Raw genomic sequence first — 18918 nt, 5'->3', positions numbered from 1 at the left:
GAGACACCTTGTTCTACTGCCAAACCCTTGCTCTCCCCACAGCCCTGGTGCTTCCCTGTCCTTTATAACCACCTGAGCACCCAGGAGAGAGAAGATGCTCAGCTTGAGGGACCCAGTGCAGGTCCTGGTTCCTCAACGTTACTCCCTGTTGGCTCCCTCCAGCTGCAGTCAGGCTGATGTGTGTGTGATCCTGAACGTCCTCCAGGTTAGAAATTCCATCTGTCAAGGACCTCATCCAGGTGAATTTTACCAGCCAGGAAAAGGAAAGCTGCTGGGAAATCACTCCCACTGCAATCCCACAGCCATCACAGATGGAAAGGGGCTGTGCTGGCCATGTAAAACTGTTTGCCCAGGGATGTAAGGACAGGAAAAAACAATGGCTGGTAATAAATGAAACGTTGGAGAGATTGTAAACTGAGATGAAGGAATTTAAGGCAGGGAGTTTATATGGCCTATTTCCTGATAAAATCAGACGTTTCAAAGTGTCCCTTCACAGTGTGGCAACACTGCAATGAGCCCAAGGCATTTATGGGCAGCAGAATAGGCAGTTTCCTTGAAAAAGGGTATTTCAGAGACACGGTTTTAAAAGTTGATCCATGGCTCTGTGCCCACTGACAGTGGAAGAAACCCTTGAGCCAAAATGTACAGCAATCCAGAAGGATGCTTGGGGGTTATTTATTATCCCCTGTTCCCAGTGTGGGAATGCTGAGTGCAGCAGTCAGGCCTGTCTGCTCTGGGCTGGACAATGCAAACACGTGTTAAAGACATGGTTACCTTTCCATATGTTTTTCAATCTTCTCCCTGTAATATACCAGGGATAACAGTCCTGGGATGATGGCGTGGGCAGACCCTTGGAAGGCGACAGATGCCCTTTAACCAGACTGATGATAACGTCTTTCCCTTTGAACCAATCTCTCTCCTTAAGGCAGCACCTTTGCCACGAGGCAGTGACACAGGACAGGCTGTCCCCTCGTCTACTGCTCCCCCCAGAAATGGGTCTGTGGTGGCTGCAGCACTCAGGAGCAGCTGGTACCTCTGGAAAGAAGCAGGAGGAACTCAACTCCGATGCTCCAGCTGGAAAGGAGTCTGTGCTTGTTGTTCCCTCTTCGTTTATTGTCATACCTGACAGCCGCGGTTCTGAGAGCACAGTCCCCATCAGCCCTGCCCCACCGACAGTGCCATGGTTGAGGGCTGGGCAGGGGCTGCTGCTGCCCGGGGGATGCAGGGGCAGGCACAGTCCATGGCAGCCTTGGCACTGACTCCTCACCTGCCCCAAGGAGGTTACCTTGCTCTTCTCCAGCTGAAAGCCGTCCCTGGCCGGCAGCTCTCTGCCTCCAACCCTGCCGTGTCGGGTGCTCTGGGGGCAGCCTGGCCCCTCGCCAGCCCTGCGCTGCCCCGGCTCCTACCCCAAACGTCTGGGTCTTCCCTCTTGCACCACACCTGCGGGGCACGGAGGAGCGGCGAAGCTCGGCCCAGGTGGGAGGGACCGGGCTCCCGTTAAATCCAAGCTCCCAGAGAACCCGGTCCTTGCACAGACCCACCCTTGTGGTTTATGAGCTCCAGGTGCTGGAGGTGCTGCAGCGGAGCCGCGCAGGAGTGGGGACGAGCCGCTGCAGCCCAGGTACCTCCGAGTGCTGATTCCCAGGGCCATCTCTGCCTTTGCCATGCCTCTTCCAAGTCCTTTTTTTCTTCCAGTTCTCATGCTAATGCTGCGTGCAGCTCGAATCAGTTCTTCCCTTCCATTGCTCCTCTTGCTGCTGCTTTGCATTTAGCTGGGGATTATTCTTGCGCCTTGGGAGGAATCTGCTGCAGGGATCTCAAACAAGCCAGGATGTGGTTGTTCCTGCCCCAGCCGTGCTGCCGGTGGGCAGAGACCGAGCTGTGGTGATCCAGGGTGGGGAAGGCTGCTGGATAATGCTGGGAGCAATGGTGTGGAATTATGCATATTGTTCCAGCTAAAGTTCTGAGGTTTTCTCAGTAGTCCATGGGGTTTATGACATGAGCAATTACCTTTCTTACCCTTTTGAAGCCTACTTAAGATTTCCAGTGGTGTTTGTTGTCTGTGCGTGTGTCTAAGTGTGTGTTTCCTCCACTGCCTCAAGCGAGCTCAGCTGAGGTGACGTGGCTGGGATTGTGTGTTCCAGTGTGTCCTTCCTCCCTCCCCATGGGAGGCTGTGGTGTGATAATTGTGGAGAGTTCAAGGCAATAAAAGTGCCAGATGGGAGCAGAAGTGTCAGTGGCTGAGGCAGAGGTTTGGGGCAGAGGTGTGGGGCTCTGAGTTACTCAGGGTGTTGTGGTACCACTGAACCCTCTTAAGCCACAGACAGTCAGGGAGGTCAAAGCGCTGGGAATGGGGTCGGTAACAAAAGTGCTGTGAAACCAAAAACAGGTTTTGGGCCTCCATCCTTGTGTTGGAGGAGAGGGAGCATCAAGAGGCTGGCACAGAAGCTGTGCAGCCAGGGCTCTGGGTGGGAGCACTCGGATCTGGTGTAGGTGGATGTGTTGGGAGGAAAATGGAGTCTGAGGAGGGGAGGAAGAGAATCTAGTCCCACCTCTACTGTTTGGACCCAAGGGAAGAGCTCAAAGCATGTTCTGGGGCTTCAGAAGGTTTCAAGGCCTGGGTGCAGGGCTGTGCACTGCAGGGGATGTGTCCAGGCCAGCACAGGTGTTCAGGGCCCTTCTGAAACACCTGCAGTGTGCAGAGCCCCCCGTGCAGCAGCTCCCATCCTCACCCTCCCCTTGGCACCCCTGAAACATGGGGAAACAGCCTCTTATGCTGCAGATTCCTCTGTCTAATGCTGCCTAGTGAGTCCCACAAGGGCTGGAGGGAGATGTTCCCATGGTCTCAGAGAAGAAATATCCTGGCTGGTGTTCTGAGGAGCTTGTTAGTGTCTGTTCCTGTAACTCATCTCAAGCATTCTTAGGATTTGCTAATTTAGCCTATTTTTAGACAGACACCCTGTTCTAAAGACACTCTTGTCCCTGAGCTTCCCATGTCAACTGCTCACCCACAGAGAGGGGAGGGGAAACTTCTCCTGGCTGTGCTGGGACCTCTCTTGGAAATGGGGACCAGGCTCTGTGCTGATCTTGTACCCAGAGAAGCTTTTGCCAGGGGGAAAAGAGCTGTCCCAGGAGAGGAAAAGGCTGTAAGGCAGTGGGAGGGGGAGCTGCTGGAGCAGCGATTTCAACATTCCTAATAACCCGCCTCTTCCAAAACCCTGGAGACCCTTGCAGAAGTCTGAAATGTTGCTAAACAAGCAGCACATTGGGGGGGGGGGGGGAGGTCGCTGGGGGTGGGTGGCTCCTGCTGTGGATGCTCTCGGCTTGCACTGGAGGGTTTCTCGCTGCCCCACCAAAACATCCTGCTCTGGCACTGGTCATGAGGGTGCTGCCCAGTCCTGTGGCTCTGGGGGCTGGTCAGATACCAAGATGCTGCCTGAGATTTCATAAACGCTTCTTCTTGTTGCTGCTGAGATTCCTAATTGCTCGTGTCTGAGCGAGGGAGGAGGCTCTGACAGACACCCCTTCTCCCCCGGGGTGGGAGGGCAGCCCCTCCTCGGGCACCAGGTGCTGGAACGCCCCGGAGCTGGGGTATATTAATATCTGCCATGTGATACCGCGGCTCTCCCTGCTCTGCAGGGAAAACACAGCATAACCATGGGAACTTTTTTCCCCAACCCCCTCAGCACGCCCCTCTAATCCAGGCAAGTCGCCTGCAGCCCTCGCTGTGATTAAACTGTGTGCAACGAGCTCTGGAAACCCTGGGTGTCCCAGCAGTTCCCTCTGCCCTTCCTGGCGAGGGGATGTGTAACAGGCTTGTCATCGGGAGGCTCCCAGGGCTCACGTTGCAGGGAAAAACAACCAGACTTGGCAGCTGGCTGAGCTGTTTTGGGGTCTGCGCAGACAGGGAGCGAGGCTGTGTCCCGGCTCGTATGTCTGAGCTCCAAATAACCGCGCTGGGACACCCAGCGTGCAGCTGCCGGCGGTGCTGCGGGGCAGCGCTGCCAGCTCTGCCCTTACCCTGCCCGAGCTGGTGCCAGCGCAGGGGCTGGGGGATCCCACCGGGCTCCCTGAGCTCGCGCAGAAGAAGCAGGAGGGACTTTGCTCCGTGTGGATCCCCGGGCTCGGCCCATGTGGCGTCGCGGGGCTGAGCCGTGCCCGGCGGGGTTTGGGAAGGGCGGGCGGTTATCGAGGAGCCGGGGTGTGTCGGCACAGCCCTGGCTCCAGGGCACCCGGCTTCTCCCAGCCGCGCCCAGGAGCGCCCTGCAGCCCTCCAAACCCAGCACCCACCTCCTGCCCCGCGTGGGTGCTCCAGACACCCCGAGCCCAGCTCCTTCTCCTGTCGGGGGGAGCTGCCTGCCAAGCTGGGCTGGAGCAGAACTGGGGCTACCGGGCTGAGCTGCAGCTCCAGCCCCACAAGCCCCCCTGGTACAGCAGGCAGCTCCCTCACTGAGGACATTTCTAAGAGTGTCCATCTGCATCTGAAATCTGTGACTTGTCCCCTTCAGCTTAGGGAGAGTTGTGTTCCACAGTCTGCTTCCAGTAGCAGAAACGCTGTAATTTCCAGTCTGGGTGTGTTTGTGCCATCTTTTTTCCATCTCTTTCTGTGCTAGCCTTGACTTAGCTGAGACAACAGAGCTCCTTCCCCGGAATTTCCATACAGCCAGCAGATCTCCCGGCCTTGGCTGAACCAGCCTGTCCAGGCATGGCTGCAGTGCTGGGGTTCCCTCTGCCAGGGCTGCCCCGATTCTGTCACAGAGCTCACTCTGCTGCTGCCACGGAGCCCAGGGCATCGCTCATGGCACGGTGGGGATGTGTGGGACACAGGCTCCTACCTGTGCTCATGCCTGGCCTCTCTCTCTGGCCGGAGGGGCACAGCCAGACCCTGCCCAGCCCTCGCTGGGCCTTTGCATGGGGCCACAGCCATTCCCAGTGGCTCTTGGAAGTCCTGATGTCTGTGGGCAGCGTTTGCCCATCCCAGGGCTGTGCCATGCTGGTGGCCAGCAGCCACCCTGTGATTCCCCTCCTTCACCTCAGCCCTTCTCCTTTGCTCCTCCGAGCAGAAGAACCCTCAGCCGAAGCTCAAAATTCCTGTGAGGAGCCTGGGAGACCTTTCACTTCAACCCAGAGAAGGGAAGGGAGGAGAAATGAGGTTTGGAGGCTAATTCTGGCAGCATCACACATGAGAGAGATCAAAAACTCAGGGCAGGAGTACAAGAAAGGAGGGAAGCTGTTGCGTGCATGCTCCTGGAAGCCCCGACAGCCCTGGTTCATGCATCCTGCACGTTATTTCTGTACCTACTTAAATTAAAACCAGCCTTGTCTTGCGGATACTGACTGGAGCCAGGCAGTTCTTCTCCCCAGGGGAGAATCCAATTTTCACTCCATCTCGCTTGTGTTTTTGACCTGGAATGACTCTTCTTTTTATATTTAACAAATGCTCCCTCCGAGCCTTGTACCGCACTGCACTTCTCACGCAGAGCCAGTGGTGTTGTGGCACACGGTGCCCCAAGGCAGGAGACCTTGGGTGGTTTCCCAAGGTGGGCATCTGCTGACCTGGGCTCTGACCACCCTGCAGCAGAGCCGTGCTGTGCCCCGACTGGAGGTGACAAGCACTTGGTGGGCAGAGCGCTGGCACAGCCAGCCCAGCTGCTGTGGGAAAGGGGGGCTGGGTCCCAGCCTGCTCCTGTACCCACTGCGCCCTGGGGCTGGGGTCTGGAAATGCCAAGGAAGAGCCACGTGCTGGCCGTGGCACAGCCAGCAGGGAGGGCACTGTGGGCTGTGGCACTACTGCAGTCAGAGGAGCGGCCCCACTACCTGCAGCCCCACACCCACCTGCCCCCCAGTTTCTGACAGATCCCTTCACAGCTGGGTCTCCACAGGGATAACCGGCTCCAGACTCAGTCCATCTCCCCTGGGAACTGGAGCAGACCTGGCTCCAACAGCATAACCCCAAATTCCCAGAGGTTCCCACCTCTAGGATTAATTAGCAGCAATTCAGGGGTGCCTTCGACCTGTCTAATCCAGGCTCCTGAGGTGCTTCCCTTCCTGCAGCACAGCCCTGTTCCCAAGACATTCCTATGCCAGTCCTGTAACTAAAACCTCTCAGAGACTCAGGATACACCGCGGGGGCCGGGCTGGGAGGAAGGTAAACGGGGCTGAGGTATTTATTCACTCCTGCAGCCCTCCGGGCTCTCGGAAGCCCCGGAGAGGGCTTTACTTGCCGTGACTCGCCCGGGGCCGGGTGCTGACAGCAGCAGCAGCAGACAGCAGCGATGTTTTGCTTCTAATTCCCTACACTTCATGAGCCCGGGGTATCCCGGGTGTCTCTCTAGCAAGATGTGGGGCTTCTCCAGGGTTACGTAACTCATCCAGGACACAGCTGCCCTATTTTGAGCCACCCTCCGTACCTGCTCTCAACACCTGGCGGGGCAATTAGTCACCGATTACAGACGGTGACTCAGGGCACCAGCCCAGCTCCTGCCCGCGCCCACGGGGCTGAGGGACTGGCTGCCTCGGAGCAACGTGTCTCGTTCCTAATCCTGTGACTCCATCGTTAATCAGCCCAGGATAAGGGAGTAAATAAGTCCAGCATTGGAGACTGGTGCCGGACAGGACAAATATTTTATGAAGTGTGCCCCTCTGTTTGTGAGTGCCACGCACCAAATCTGTGCAGGATGTGGAGAGGGAGCCCCGAGCTGTGGGATTAACTCCTGCCAGCAAACCTTTGGCTCTGGATCTCTGGATACCCCGTGGTGCCCACCAGCGATGCCCTCCCTAGGGACCAGAGAGGACGGTGTGGTGCTGACACAGGAAATGTGCTGGATGTCCCCCACACGGAGATGCCGGGCTTGGCTGCCACAGTGGGTGCAGAGGGGGACGAGGTTGTTGTCCTCATCCCAAGCCAAAGCAGTGAGGGTCCCTCTGAGTTCGGTGCCAGCGCATTGCTGAGGGACAGCTCCTGCCAAGCAGGAGGGGAGCAGCAGCTGGGGGAACCCCATCTGATTGCTGATGCAGCAGGACAACTTCCCCACCTCCAAACAGCGTTCCAAGGCCCTTTTTCCCAGACCCCAGAGGGAAGCTGACCTCATTCCATAGGGCCTTATAATGGGGAATAAAAAAATACTTTCCGCCTAAAGTGAAGCCAGGGAGTATTCAAAATGTATCTGCAGTCAGATTCCTCGAGCAGCACCATGACTGAGGCCACAGCCACGTCCGCAGGCTTCCAGACTCGCGTTGTACCAGGAAAATAAAATCCTGGATTAGCTGTACACCCACTTGCAGCACACTGCCCTGGCAGGCAGCTCCAGCTCTTTGCCCCACAGGGCTCCAGGCTTGCTGGCTGCCCTTGGATGGCTCCCGAGGGTCAGGGTCCCATGGGAAGTCTCTTAGAGCCTTCATTTCATTCTTAATCCAGAAAATTAGCAAATAAAAGCAGGATTCTGTTTTAGGCCTTTGAATCCTGAAAAGCTGCTGCCAATGAGTCTTTCATGTGCTTGCCCAGCTGCTGCTGTGGCACCAGGAGCAGAGGCTGGAGGGGGTGGAAAAGCAGGACAGGGTGACTTGTTTTCATATGAGCTGAATTCCAGCTTTCACTCCAAATCCCCGTTTTTATAGACTTTTCCGCTGAAGTCTGCTCCTGCCCGGGGCATGCCTGTGTAACCGCTCCTCTCTGCATTCCTCAGATTCTTATTCCGCTGGAGACTGGATTGAAGACGGGGTCTGAGCTCCCTGGTGGAGGAAGAGGGCGAGGAGGAGGAGAAGGAGGAGGTTTCCCTTGGCCTCTAAGCTGTGAAACCGGAAAACCAAACCATGTCACAGGTCATAGAATCCCACGTGTTGCGTGTTGGACAGACTGTGTGTATTTCCTCACCGGAGGAAAGCAAGAGCCTGCACCCAGCAGGGTATCCAGGCAAGTACGTCTACTACTCCACGGAGGCCTGGACTGACCCCCCCTCCATGGTGCACCCCAAGGCTCGCCTGCTCCCCGGCGGGAGAGCGTACGGAGCCCAGCCCGTGTCGGAGCATGTGGCTGCTCACACACAGGGGAAGGGGCAGCAGAATTCCCCCTTGGAGAGACCCCCTGCCCCGTGCCAGCCAAAGGAGGAGGAGAACACCAGCATGGATCCTGAGGCTCAGCCGGTGTCTCCCTCCCTGGACATAACCATAGAGACTCTCAACCAGATGATCCTGGAAATCGACCCGACCTTCCAGCCGCTGCCATGCAGGCCGGTGAAGGGTGCAGCCCAACCTGCTGCTCAGGGGGACACTGCAGCCACCAAGAAGCAGGACCCGGAGGCAATAGGTGAGGCAAAGGCAGCGCTCGGGCTGTGGAGCCAGCGAGGCTCCTGTGAAAACCCTCTGCCAGAGCCTGGGGCAGAGGGGTCGGGCACACACGTGTCCCCTGGACCCACACAAGGTCCTGGGGAGGCTGGAAATGGGCATCAGGGACATTCCTCACTGTCCCCAGCGGGATCAGCGTGGGGGACTGTTTCCTGACATCACGGTTCCACGTGAAGGAGCAGGACAGGCTGCGTATCGAAGCTCTGCCTAACTCTGGTGCTTCCATGGCCCTGTTCTGATCACTGTTAACATGTCTCCAGTCCAGCCAGCTCAAAGGGATCCAGAAGGGAACAGGGAAAACAGCCTTTAGTTCTACCTGATATTCATTTCCCTGTGTTTGGAGAAAACAATTCTCATTACAAATGGGACTTGCAGCTCTTGGAAAACTTCTAATCCTAGTTGTCACCACTGGCCCTGGGCTCTGGGTGTCATGTGAGCACCCTGCTCCCCTCAAGGGCAGCAGAGCCTTTCCCAGGGTCACACTTGACCTGTGGGAGCACATGGATTTGCAGCCAGATTTCCAGAGCCCTGGGCTAAGGTATCGAGTGTTGCACAACCATCCCATTTAAGTGTTCCCAATTCTTTCGCCAGGGAAATTCTTCTTCCAGGGCTTGTGCACTCCTCGGGCAGCATACCTGGCATAGGCAAGGCACCAGCAGCACATACCAGCCCCGTCTCTGCTCACGAGTGCCTTATGTGAACCCTTGTGCAACTCTTCCCTGTCATCCCTGCAATCCAAGCTCTGATCTGGCAGCTGCTCCTGATCCAAGTATTCCTGCCTGGGCTCTTCTGCTCGTTTAGGTGTTCAGTACCCTGTGCACGGGGCAGCCCCAGCACAAGGGGAGCTGGCACTGCTGACAGGACAGGTCTAGGGTGGTTCAGGTGCCTCAAGCCTCACTGCTTCCCAAAAGCCCTATTGCCCATCCCTGTCTTTACACATGGAAATACCTTGGCAATCTGTCCCCAGGCCTCTTTCCAGGAAGGTCAAATGTGAGGATGTTAAAGGCAAGAAAAAAACTCATTTCTCCCTGAGTCCACATGCAAACATGAGGATGGCAGGGCTGGAGAAGGACGAGGTGGGTGTGAGGGTCCTGGCCTGCAGCAGGGCAGCAGTGCTGCGGGAGGCAGGCAGTTCCAGAGCAGACAGTGTCTGCTTCCCGCTGGGGTGGACAGGGTGGCCTTGCAGATAAAATACTGTGACAAAGTGCAGATTCAGCTCAGGCTGCTCAGTGCCTGACCTATTCCACTGCCCCCCTTCAGACATCACTCGGGGGCTGGAGCCCCAAGCAGCTCCGCAGGTAACGTGCTGGTGGTTTGGGGAGTCTGGCTCCAAGTGTGGAACTGAACTTCTGGAAAGCTGGCCACGAATTCAGTGGGAAAAGCCTCACTTCAGCTTTCATTTTCTTTTCTTAGCTCTTGGTTTTTACACAAACTTCCTCCCACAGTGCAGCGTCCCTGTTCACTCACTTCCTCCTGCTCCAGCTCTGCAACCTGTGCCCTGATGTGAGGGTGGCAGGGACTGATGGTGCCCAGAGAGGCAAGAGGGGCCTGTTCTTGTCTTGTCCGGGGGAGACCGTGAGGAAGCTTTAAACATGGCACTCCATCCTGATGGGTCCCTTCCAACTCAGCATATTCTATGATTTTATGAAATGCTGCAGCAACAGGAGATGTGTTCCTGAGAGTCACAGTTCCCTCTGGATCCTGCTCATTCCTAGAGGAGAGAAGAAAGGAGTTCTCGGATCTCAGCTTGCGTGACATCTGGGCTCCGTGACTGCGGCACTTTTGCCACTCCTTGGTGCTGGAAAACTTGCCAAGGTCTTGAGCAAATATTTGAGGTTTAACCACAGGTGATAAGAGGAGCAAAGGCAGAGAAGTAGGAGGTAAAAGGCCTCATGAGCCCGGTGCACAGATGCTTGTCAGTTCTTTAAAGGACAATTAAAATCCCCGTTTCTTTCTCCTTTTGAGGAGACATTGACAAAAATCATCCGGCCAGGAGCTCGCTGCAAGGGTTTGTGCACTGATACCAGGACACGTGGCCGTGGAGCTACTCCGAGGCCAGGCACTGGAGGAGTTGCTGGTGGGAAAGCTCTGGCTCTGTCCTGCCATGATCCAGCTGCATCCCCACTGGGCACCAGCCCTCCTGGCTCACCCAGCGCCTCCCTGGTGCTCATGGCTGGCCATGTTTATCCAATCCTGTGCTGGATTGGCACAGAGAAGGGGCTCAGGGAGTAACTTCTGTACAGACCCGTGCTTTTCCTGCTCATCCAGCTCCGTGCCCCAGAGCTCTGGCTGTTCCTTGCAGTAGCCAGGGCCAGCAGCTCCCGCACAGCAGGTCCATCAGGACCTGTCACGCCCTGGCCAGTGAGCTCAGGGCCGTCAGAGCAGTTTGTCTTTGCTGCAGCAAAAAGGATTTTCCCTCTCCGAGAAACACCTTTGAGAAAGGGAACTTTCCTGAACTCCATGGCAGGGCAAGAACCAGGCACTGAAAGCAAAGCTGGGCACGTCCAGACTGGAAGGGAGGTGCACACCTCTGGCACTGGAGTGATTAACCACCGGAGCAGCTTCTCTGGGATGTGATGAATCTGCCGTCACTGCAAGCGCTCAAATCGAGTCTGAGTGTCTCTTGCTAAAAGGCCTCTTCCAGATCAGCCAGAAATGCTGGCTTAGTCCAAGGAAGCCAGGACCTGACATGCATCAGGCACCCCTGGTCCTGCCCGTGAGGTTCCACTGAGGGTCTTGGACAAGAGATGCTCTGTCAGGTGTGTTCCCCTGTCACTAATGGCAAGTGGAGGGGCTGGAGATGCCTGGCTCTGAGCACAAATGGAAGAGAAGGAAGAATCCCACAGCAGGACACAGGCACAGAAAGTGCTTTGGAAGTTACTTCTCTAGAGAGATTTGTGCAGGGTGGGAGAAAGGAGGAGGGAGCAGCCAGCCCCTGCCTGGGTCTGTGCTTGCTGCCGGCATGGCTGGTCCTGTAGTGGACACCAAGAGTGTTGTAACTGCCCCTGTCCCACGTGGATTTCCTCTGCCTCACTGCCACAGTGTGGACGGAAGTCCAGCTGCACCTGGGGCTGGGTGACAGCCCCCTGCTCCTCTGCTCCATCCCCTCCCAGGGTGTGCAGGGCCACCCTCCGAACCTGACATCATCCCAGGGGGAGCAGCCAGATGTTTTTTCTCTTGAGTCAAGTACAAACAGAGCAGCTGCTGGAGGGAACACCCGCCTCTAGCTGCAGGTCTCGGCAGGTCCTGGCTGGGTAATGCTGGCGAGGGGGGGTCTGAGCAGCCAGACATGACCGCACGTAACCCCCTTCCCTGGGAGCCTGCCAGCACTGGGGGAGTCACTGCATCTTGGGATCCGTGAGGAATCAGCCCTCACAGGGTCTCAACAAAGAGCAGTGTTGGACCCCCAGCCCTGCAGAGCGGGAGCCATCATTCACAGCAGGAAGAACAGACACAGGTTCCTCACGGAGCTTTGCTAGGGAACCCAGCTTGCACACCAGATCCTTCATGACCTCCTCTCTCTCCCTGCAGACATCAAGTACATAGAGCTGACACCGGGCAGAGCCACAGGGCCCGACCTGCCACAGGGCTCCCCCAGCCCTTCGGGCACTCCCTTCTCCAGGTCCCCCCAGGCCAACAGCTTCCTGCCCCAAAAAGGGGCACTCGGAGGCAAATACAGCACCAGCGACAGCGTGGTTTTCTCAAGCCCACCCGGACCCTCGAGCCCCGGGTCGGCCGCCCTGAGCTGTAACAAAGCACCCGAGAGCACCAGCGCGCCCCAGCAGTGCCTGGCAGGACACACGGACGCCGTCTCCTACAGCCTCGGGGCCCTCGGCACCTCCCCAGGCGCTGACAATCTGCTGAAGCCCGTGCACGTGTTGAGGGGCCGGCAGAGGGGCAGCTGGGTGTCCCAGCTCTCCACGAGCCCCGGCTCTGACACCAGTTACATCCTGGGCAGGTAAATGCCACCTGTGCCTGGTGGAAGGGGCACAGGGCAGTAACTCAAGTCCCTCATTCCTTGGCTGGGAGGTGATGCCCTGCAGGGCTGGCGCGGTTGCTGGGGTGGTCTCTGTGTGTGAACAACCCCCTGATCTCTGCTCTGTCTCCCTCCTGCAGCAGCACCCACTCGCTCCACAACGAGGACTCGGATGCTTCAGCCGCTGCCTGCTCGTCCCCCGGCAGCTCCCTGGGCAGCCCCTGCTCCCCTTCCTCTGGCATCGTGTCCCACTCCAGGGAAGCTCTTGGTCAGAGCCCCTCACAACCCAGGGCAGGCACCTGCCTGGTCCAGAAGGGCCAGGCCAGCAGCTGCCCCCCCTCCATCCTCACCTCCGCGGCCGACATCCCGGTGCTGCTGGTGAACGGGTGCCTGGAACAAGGAGATGGACCCCCCCAGCTGGCCAAAGCCCCCCCCAGCTCTGCCACGCAGCCCCCCCTGCTTGGCTGCAGCCCGGCCTCAAGGCTTGGTGGCCTGAACAACACGTTGTCAGCACCAGCGCTCAGCTGCCTCTCGGACAGTGAGTCACGGGGCAGGGCGGAGAGGAGCTGCAGACCCCAAAAGCTGCAGGGAAAGGGGGAAAAAACCCCATTTTCCCTCTGGTTTAGCTGTGGATTATAGACACAAAGGATGAGAGGTCCTTGCTGGAGCTCCTTGCTGTGTCTCCCTGCGGTCCAGGTGGTGTCCAGCTCGTGGCTGGTGACCCTGGATTAGCCACAGCCTTCTGCCCACCGGTGTCCTGGGGCATGGGCTCAGCAGACAGGAATGCTCTGCTCCCTCAAAGAGATGCAGATGCACCTATTTATAGTACCTGAGAACGAGAAACATCATTCTGTCCTGTCCTGCTTGTCTGCAGACCCAGAGCGGGTTGGGAGGAGGGGTTGGGGTTCTCGTTTGCTCTGAGGACACCAAAAGGTACCAGGGTTCACAAGGTCCCTCATTCAAGGGCAAACACTGGGGCTATTGTTCTCTGGAGGAGATGAGCAGAGGCAGCTCTCTGGGCAGAGGGTTTTAATTGGGACCCTTATGGGAATAGCAAGAGGGTGTGTGGGTCAGATCTTGGTGTAAATCCCATGGTCCAGTGGATTGTGCAGGGCTGGGCAGGCTGGCACTGCCAGGGGATTCCATGTGACCCTCTCTGCTCTACATCACAGCCTGCCAAGAGAGATAATTACATGGAGAATGAGCTATTCTGAGGAGTGGGGAGGAAAGGATTCAAAAGGATTGAAAAACCTTCAGCACTGGCCAGCCTGAGAGAGAAACGTCTTTGCTGGGCTCTGGCATCTGTGGAGGTCCTTCAGGTTCCTGCTGGCTTTGACATCCTGTGGTCTCTTGCAGGTCCCCCCAGAGCTGGGCAGCCCACCATGAAGTTTGTGATGGACACATCGAAATACTGGTTCAAGCCAAGCATCAGCAGGGACCGAGGTGAGGCAGGGAAGGCTCTGCGGGTGTGACCCCCCCTCGGGTTCTGTTCTGTCCCCGGAGTTCTCCCGTGTCCCTGGGGGGACTCAATGGGAGCAAATCAAAGCCTGCTGGGGGCTGATGGGTGTGGAGAGACCCTCTCACAGGTTGAGTGGGGCGGCTCAAAAACAAGGGCTGTGCCACGGCCCCTCTGTGTCCTCCAAATCCAGCAAAGCTTCTCCTGCCTGTCACACATCGTGGCCTGGGCAGGGGCTGAGTGTCCTTGGGGACTGCAGGGATCCGTGGGACCAAGCCAGGGCCCTGCAGGGACGCTGCAGTTGGTGCCACACAAGGGATGTGCTTGTCCTTGGCATACGCTCCAGAGCTTTTCCCGCTGCTGCCAAGGAGAGACTCCCTGCAGAGCACCAGGGCACAGCATGGGGAGACCCCCCCTGTTGTGTTTGGCTGAGCCCCTCCCTGTGCCCTGACAGCAATCCAGCTGCTGAGGGACAAGGAGCCAGGCGCGTTCCTCGTGCGGGACAGCACCTCGTACCGGGGCTCCTTCGGACTGGCCATGAAGGTTCCTGGCTCTCCATCTGGCAGCCAGACAGGTATGGGGGACAAACGGGGGGGTTGCTTCAAGGGTTTAACTGAAATTACTCAAACTAAAGCCAGATGAGAAGCTGCAGGACATTGGCGTGTGGGAGATGCTGGCAGCGAGTCTGTGGGTGCCCATTCCACCTCTCACAGAGGCTGGCAGTGCAATGGCAGCGCAGAGCAGCTCCTATGATGCCCTGGGACAGGACTCTGGGGTGGGCAGGGATGACACAGTGGCACTGGGGCCGATGCTGACACTGATTATGGTCCCTCTTGCAGGTGAGGAGAGCAGTGACCTCATCCGGCACTTCCTAATCGAGTCCTCCACCAAAGGGGTTCACCTGAAAGGTGCCAGCGAGGAGCTGTATTTTGGTAAGGACGGTGCTGTTGCCCACAGCAGCCCTGGCAGCCCCGGGAGCTGTTTCCAAAGCCCCTGGAAGCACCAGGCAGGACCAGGTGAATGTGTTGCACACCTGCCAGCACAGGAACCTCCCAGCCCCTGGTCCTGCCCACACTTCCCTGACAGTGGGACCGTGGCAGTGGCTCCAAAGCAGGAGCATGAGCTCCCTGGGACACTTGCAGGGTGGAGAAGTGTGGGTGGGAGGTTTCAGGCAACAGCCCCCCCCAAACTCACGGTTCTTATTGCAGGGAGCCTCTCTGCCTTCGTCTACCAGCACTCCATCACCCCGCTGGCACTGCCCTGCAAGCTCAGCATCCCCACCCGAGGTAGGTGACAGGACAGGAGGGATGCTCTGAGCGGCCCCTCCCGCTGCTCTGGGGAGGTGGGCACGGTCCTGCTGTGGGGAGGGGTCTGAGCCCCCCGGGGGCCTGCGAGGAGCTGCTCCCCTGGCTGCAGGTGGAGCAGGGACCTGCAGAGTTGACCTGGGGATGAGACAGCAGTGACTCCCTTCCACTGGGGATGGAGAGAGGGCAAAGGAAGTAGGAGTGGGAGATGAACAGAGGTGAACAGAGCCAGAACAGGGAAATGGAGGACAATTAAGTTAATTACTGCTCTAAACCCCTGCAATTAGAGTGGTCCTGGGCCTTTGAGCCTCTTGTGAGATAAGGAACAGCCAAAGAGGTGACCAGCACATGCCCACTGTGGCATCACTGCTCCTGCTTGTCCTTTGTGCAGATCTCGCTGATGGAGAGGACAGCCCTGACTGCGCTCCTGAATCTGCTCTGTCCCTGGCCAGGAAAACTGCAGGTGAGGACAGGAGCCGGCTGCTGGCCCTGGGGACAGCCCAGCTGGCAAGGGCTGAAGCCCTGGGCACAGCATGACAGCAGCAGGTCACTCCTGTGCAGTGGTGGGCACTGGTGTGACATCCCCCTCAAGCTTCCCCGTGGAGCTGGAGATATCCACAGGATTTCTGCAGATTTTTCCCTGCAAGGGAACCTGATATTTTTAAGGAAAGAAGACTTTGGGTCCTCAAGATGCTTGAAAACACAGTTCTTGAGGCCGTGAGGCTGATAAAAGACCCCCAGTTTCCACAGTTTTAAACATTTCCTGATTTTTAAGCCTCTTTCCTGATGGGCTTCAATGGGGATGGAACAGCTGGAGCTTTAGGAGAGGGATGGGCAGGCAGGGGCTGGTTAAATTGCTGAGGGACCTTATGGGGCACACGTGGCAATGACAGAGCAGGATGAGGAAGGGTCTGTGCACCTCAGCCCGGGTGGGGTCCAGGTGAGGGCAAAGAATGAAAGGCAGGAGACTGCATGGACAGGTCACAACGCAGGCTGGGGAGCTGGGGACTGCTTTGTTTTGCTGGAAACTCTGAGAAATCAGTTGGCGAGCTGGAAAGTTTAGTTTGACCCAGAACAGCCCTTTAAACAGCTCAATCAGCCTGAAATGTCATGTTTTAGGTTGGCCTTCAGCCCTTCGTTGGCTTGGGGTATTTCTGCTTTTCATTAAAGGAAATATGTAATAAACAGAAAAAAACCCCAGCAAATGTGACATTTAGAAACGGGAAATTAAATACTTTGACTTTTACAACAATTAGTGCAAAGAATTAAAGTAAACCAAACTAAATTAGCGAAGAATTTCTGAGTCACCAAATCTTTTAATTTTCGTCAAAACAAACCTGACCCGGGTCCGTGTGAGGGATCTGCAGGATGACCCCTGGGACCCAGCCCTGGGTCTGGCCCGTGTCACATCCGCGCTGAGCCGGGCCCTGCGCTGTCCTTGCAGTGTGCAACGTCCTGTACCTCAACTCGGTGAACGTGGAGACGCTGACGGGAGCCCCAGCCATCCTGAAAGGCATCTCCTGCACCTTGGAGCTGGAGACGCTGCCCACCCCCACCCTGGTGCACTTCAGGGTGACAGAGCAGGGCGTCACGCTGACCGACGTCCAGAGGAAGTAAGAGCCCAGGATGGACCAAGGGGGTGGCCCAGGGGGGCTCATAGAGAGGCAGCTCCCTCCTTGCCTCCCAGCCTCAGGAAAACCTGCCCTGGTTGGACAAGCCCATGGCAGGATGCAGGGATGGACTTGACCCCTTGTTACAGCACATGGTGCTGTGTGTGGCGGCGTCACAGGGGTGGGATGCAGGAACCAGCTGCACCCAAGGTTGGGATTTTGGGGTGCTTTGAGACCCTCATTCCCCCCCAAGCACAACAAGGCTTGGATTTGTGAATTTGTGTCCTTGCCCAGGCCCTTCCCTTTCCTAACAATTCCCTCTCCTCTTCCAGGGTGTTTTTCAGGCGACACTACCCCTTGGCTGCCATCAGGTTCTGTGGGATGGACCCCGAGAACAGAAAGTAAGTTTTGGCCAGCTGTGCCTGTTGGAGCCACCTGCTGTGCTCTCTTCCCTGTGCTTCCCAATGCTTCTGCACCACTTCAAATCCCAAATCCCATAAAACTGCCCTGGGCGCACCGTGCTGGGGTGGATCTAAACATAACCCTTGGCTTTGCAGCTGATGGAATGAGTTAAACATCAGCCTTTGAGCAACTCCAATTCTGTTCTTCCCCCAGGTGGCAGAAGTACTGCAAGTCCTCCAGGTAAGAGCAGGGACCTCCCGCATGGAGTGGGGGGCTGGAATCCGGGGGAATTATGCTGCTTTGGGAAGTGGCTGCATTGCAGAGCAGCAAAGAATCAGCTTAAAAATGAGGATAGAAGTTACCATGGTGGCAGGATGAGACGTGGGACTGATGGGTGAAGTGTTAGGGGGGGTTTGCTCTGTAGGTTTGGATGAGAGGTTTGGCTGAGCCCAGTTCTCCACATCACCTCGTGCAGAACCCCCCATCCAAATCCCACAGCCTTCCCAGGGACTTGGTGCTGGGCTCAGGAAGTGAGTTTATATCTGGCTCTACCTTGTGCTCAAGAATCTTTTCACAGCTGGGGCAGCCTTGCCAAAAACGCTCCTCCTGGCTGCTTGACTTCCAAGGAAACGTGATTGGGGAGCGGGCCAAGGTGGAATTGCTGGAACTGGGATTTGGCTTTGTGGCTGGGGCTGGTTTCAGCCTATTCCTTCAGATTCCTGGATGCAAACTGAATAAGCCTCTCTCCTTTCTCAAAGAATCTTCGGGTTCATAGCCAAAAGCCAGACAGACTCGGAGAACCTCTGTCACCTGTTCGCAGAGTACGACACCGTGCAGCCAGTGTCCCTCGTCATCGACCTGCTCCGCCAGCTCCTGCCCAGCCCATAGGGACAGAACCCCAGGATGCTCAGGGCCAGCAGCTGCCCACACACTGCTGAGCTTCTCCTGCCCCCCTTCTCCTGCTTCTGGGTTGCATTTTGGCAACAGCACGTATTTAGACTTTTTTTGTTATGCACCATCCACATCAGGAGTCTCAGCTAAAGACTTTCAGTTCTGGTGGGATGACATGATCCTCTGAGCCTCTCCGTGGGGCACTGGCTGCCCAGGGGAAGGGACAAGAGCTGCCCAGGCAAGATGAGAGCTGTGCTCTGTATGGAACTGTTGTCCCTCAGCTGGACCATCTGCTCCGAAGGACCCCAATGCTCTGGCTGGGGTTCCTACCAGACATGGGGTTCCCTGTTCTTGGGGTGTCCAGGCTTAGGGAGGTCATGGAGCTGAGCTGAGCTGAGCTCCCATCATCGGGGACTCAGCCCTGACCCCCCCCCCCCAGTGCTGCGGCAGGAGAGGTCTGGGGCAGGCAAGGGGGAGGAATCACCCCCTGAGCAGCACAAAGAGGCAGCTTTGCAAATCAAAGTGTATAAAATCACTAAGTCCTGCTGGAAACCTGCTTCCCTCAAGGAGCAAGCAGCATCCACAGGGAGGAATGACAGCGCAGCGCATTTTTCCTGGTGCTGGGAAATTCTCCTGCCCTTTTACGCAGAGCGGGGTTGCGGGCAGGCTCGATCTCCCAGCATTGCGGAGAGCTGGGAAATAAATGGTGACATTTTCATGACAGTGAAACATCGGGTTTTTGGAAATGACTTGCCTGAATTTGGGCCGGATTCTCAGATGACGTAAATTGGCAGGGCCTCGAGGAAGACGGTGCTGCCGTGATCTGCAGCAGCTGAAGGGTCAGCTCATGCTGTAGCTCGGAGCAGAAAGCGGCTCCGAGGCCGCTGCGCTGTTCTCTGCCTTAGTTCTCACTTGGTGCCTCGGCGTTGATTTAAT

The 18918-nt window shown here is 57.0% G+C and overlaps 1 protein-coding gene across 1 annotated transcript; it reads left to right on the top strand.

The window, feature by feature from the left end:
• Positions 1–1534: 1534 nt before the first annotated feature.
• TNS4 (tensin 4) lies at positions 1535–18681 on the top strand. Its single transcript, XM_068996450.1, has 13 exons — positions 1535–1621; positions 7686–8305; positions 11875–12301; positions 12460–12857; positions 13676–13762; positions 14230–14349; positions 14615–14707; positions 14984–15061; positions 15471–15542; positions 16524–16692; positions 17022–17090; positions 17305–17331; positions 17850–18681. The coding sequence occupies exons 2-13, from the start codon at positions 7813–7815 to the stop codon at positions 17977–17979; spliced, it is 2163 nt and encodes a 720-aa protein (XP_068852551.1). The 5' UTR covers positions 1535–1621; positions 7686–7812; the 3' UTR covers positions 17980–18681.
• The last annotated feature ends 237 nt before the right edge of the window (positions 18682–18918 follow it).

The sequence above is a fragment of the Aphelocoma coerulescens genome, chromosome 27, assembly GCF_041296385.1.
Source record: "Aphelocoma coerulescens isolate FSJ_1873_10779 chromosome 27, UR_Acoe_1.0, whole genome shotgun sequence".
Classification (NCBI taxonomy): domain Eukaryota; kingdom Metazoa; phylum Chordata; class Aves; order Passeriformes; family Corvidae; genus Aphelocoma; species Aphelocoma coerulescens.
The sequence above is the reverse complement of the archived record's forward strand: the minus strand, read 5'-3'. Positions and strand labels throughout refer to the sequence as shown.

Coding starts and splice junctions, on each gene's coding strand:
- TNS4 (XM_068996450.1), top strand. CDS start 7,813: ATGTCACAGGTCATAGAATCCCACGTGTTGCGTGTTGGACAGACTGTG. Junction 12,302..12,459: donor ACCAGTTACATCCTGGGCAG/GTAAATGCCACC, acceptor TCCCTCCTGCAG/CAGCACCCACTCGCTCCACA. Junction 14,350..14,614: donor TCCATCTGGCAGCCAGACAG/GTATGGGGGACA, acceptor TCCCTCTTGCAG/GTGAGGAGAGCAGTGACCTC.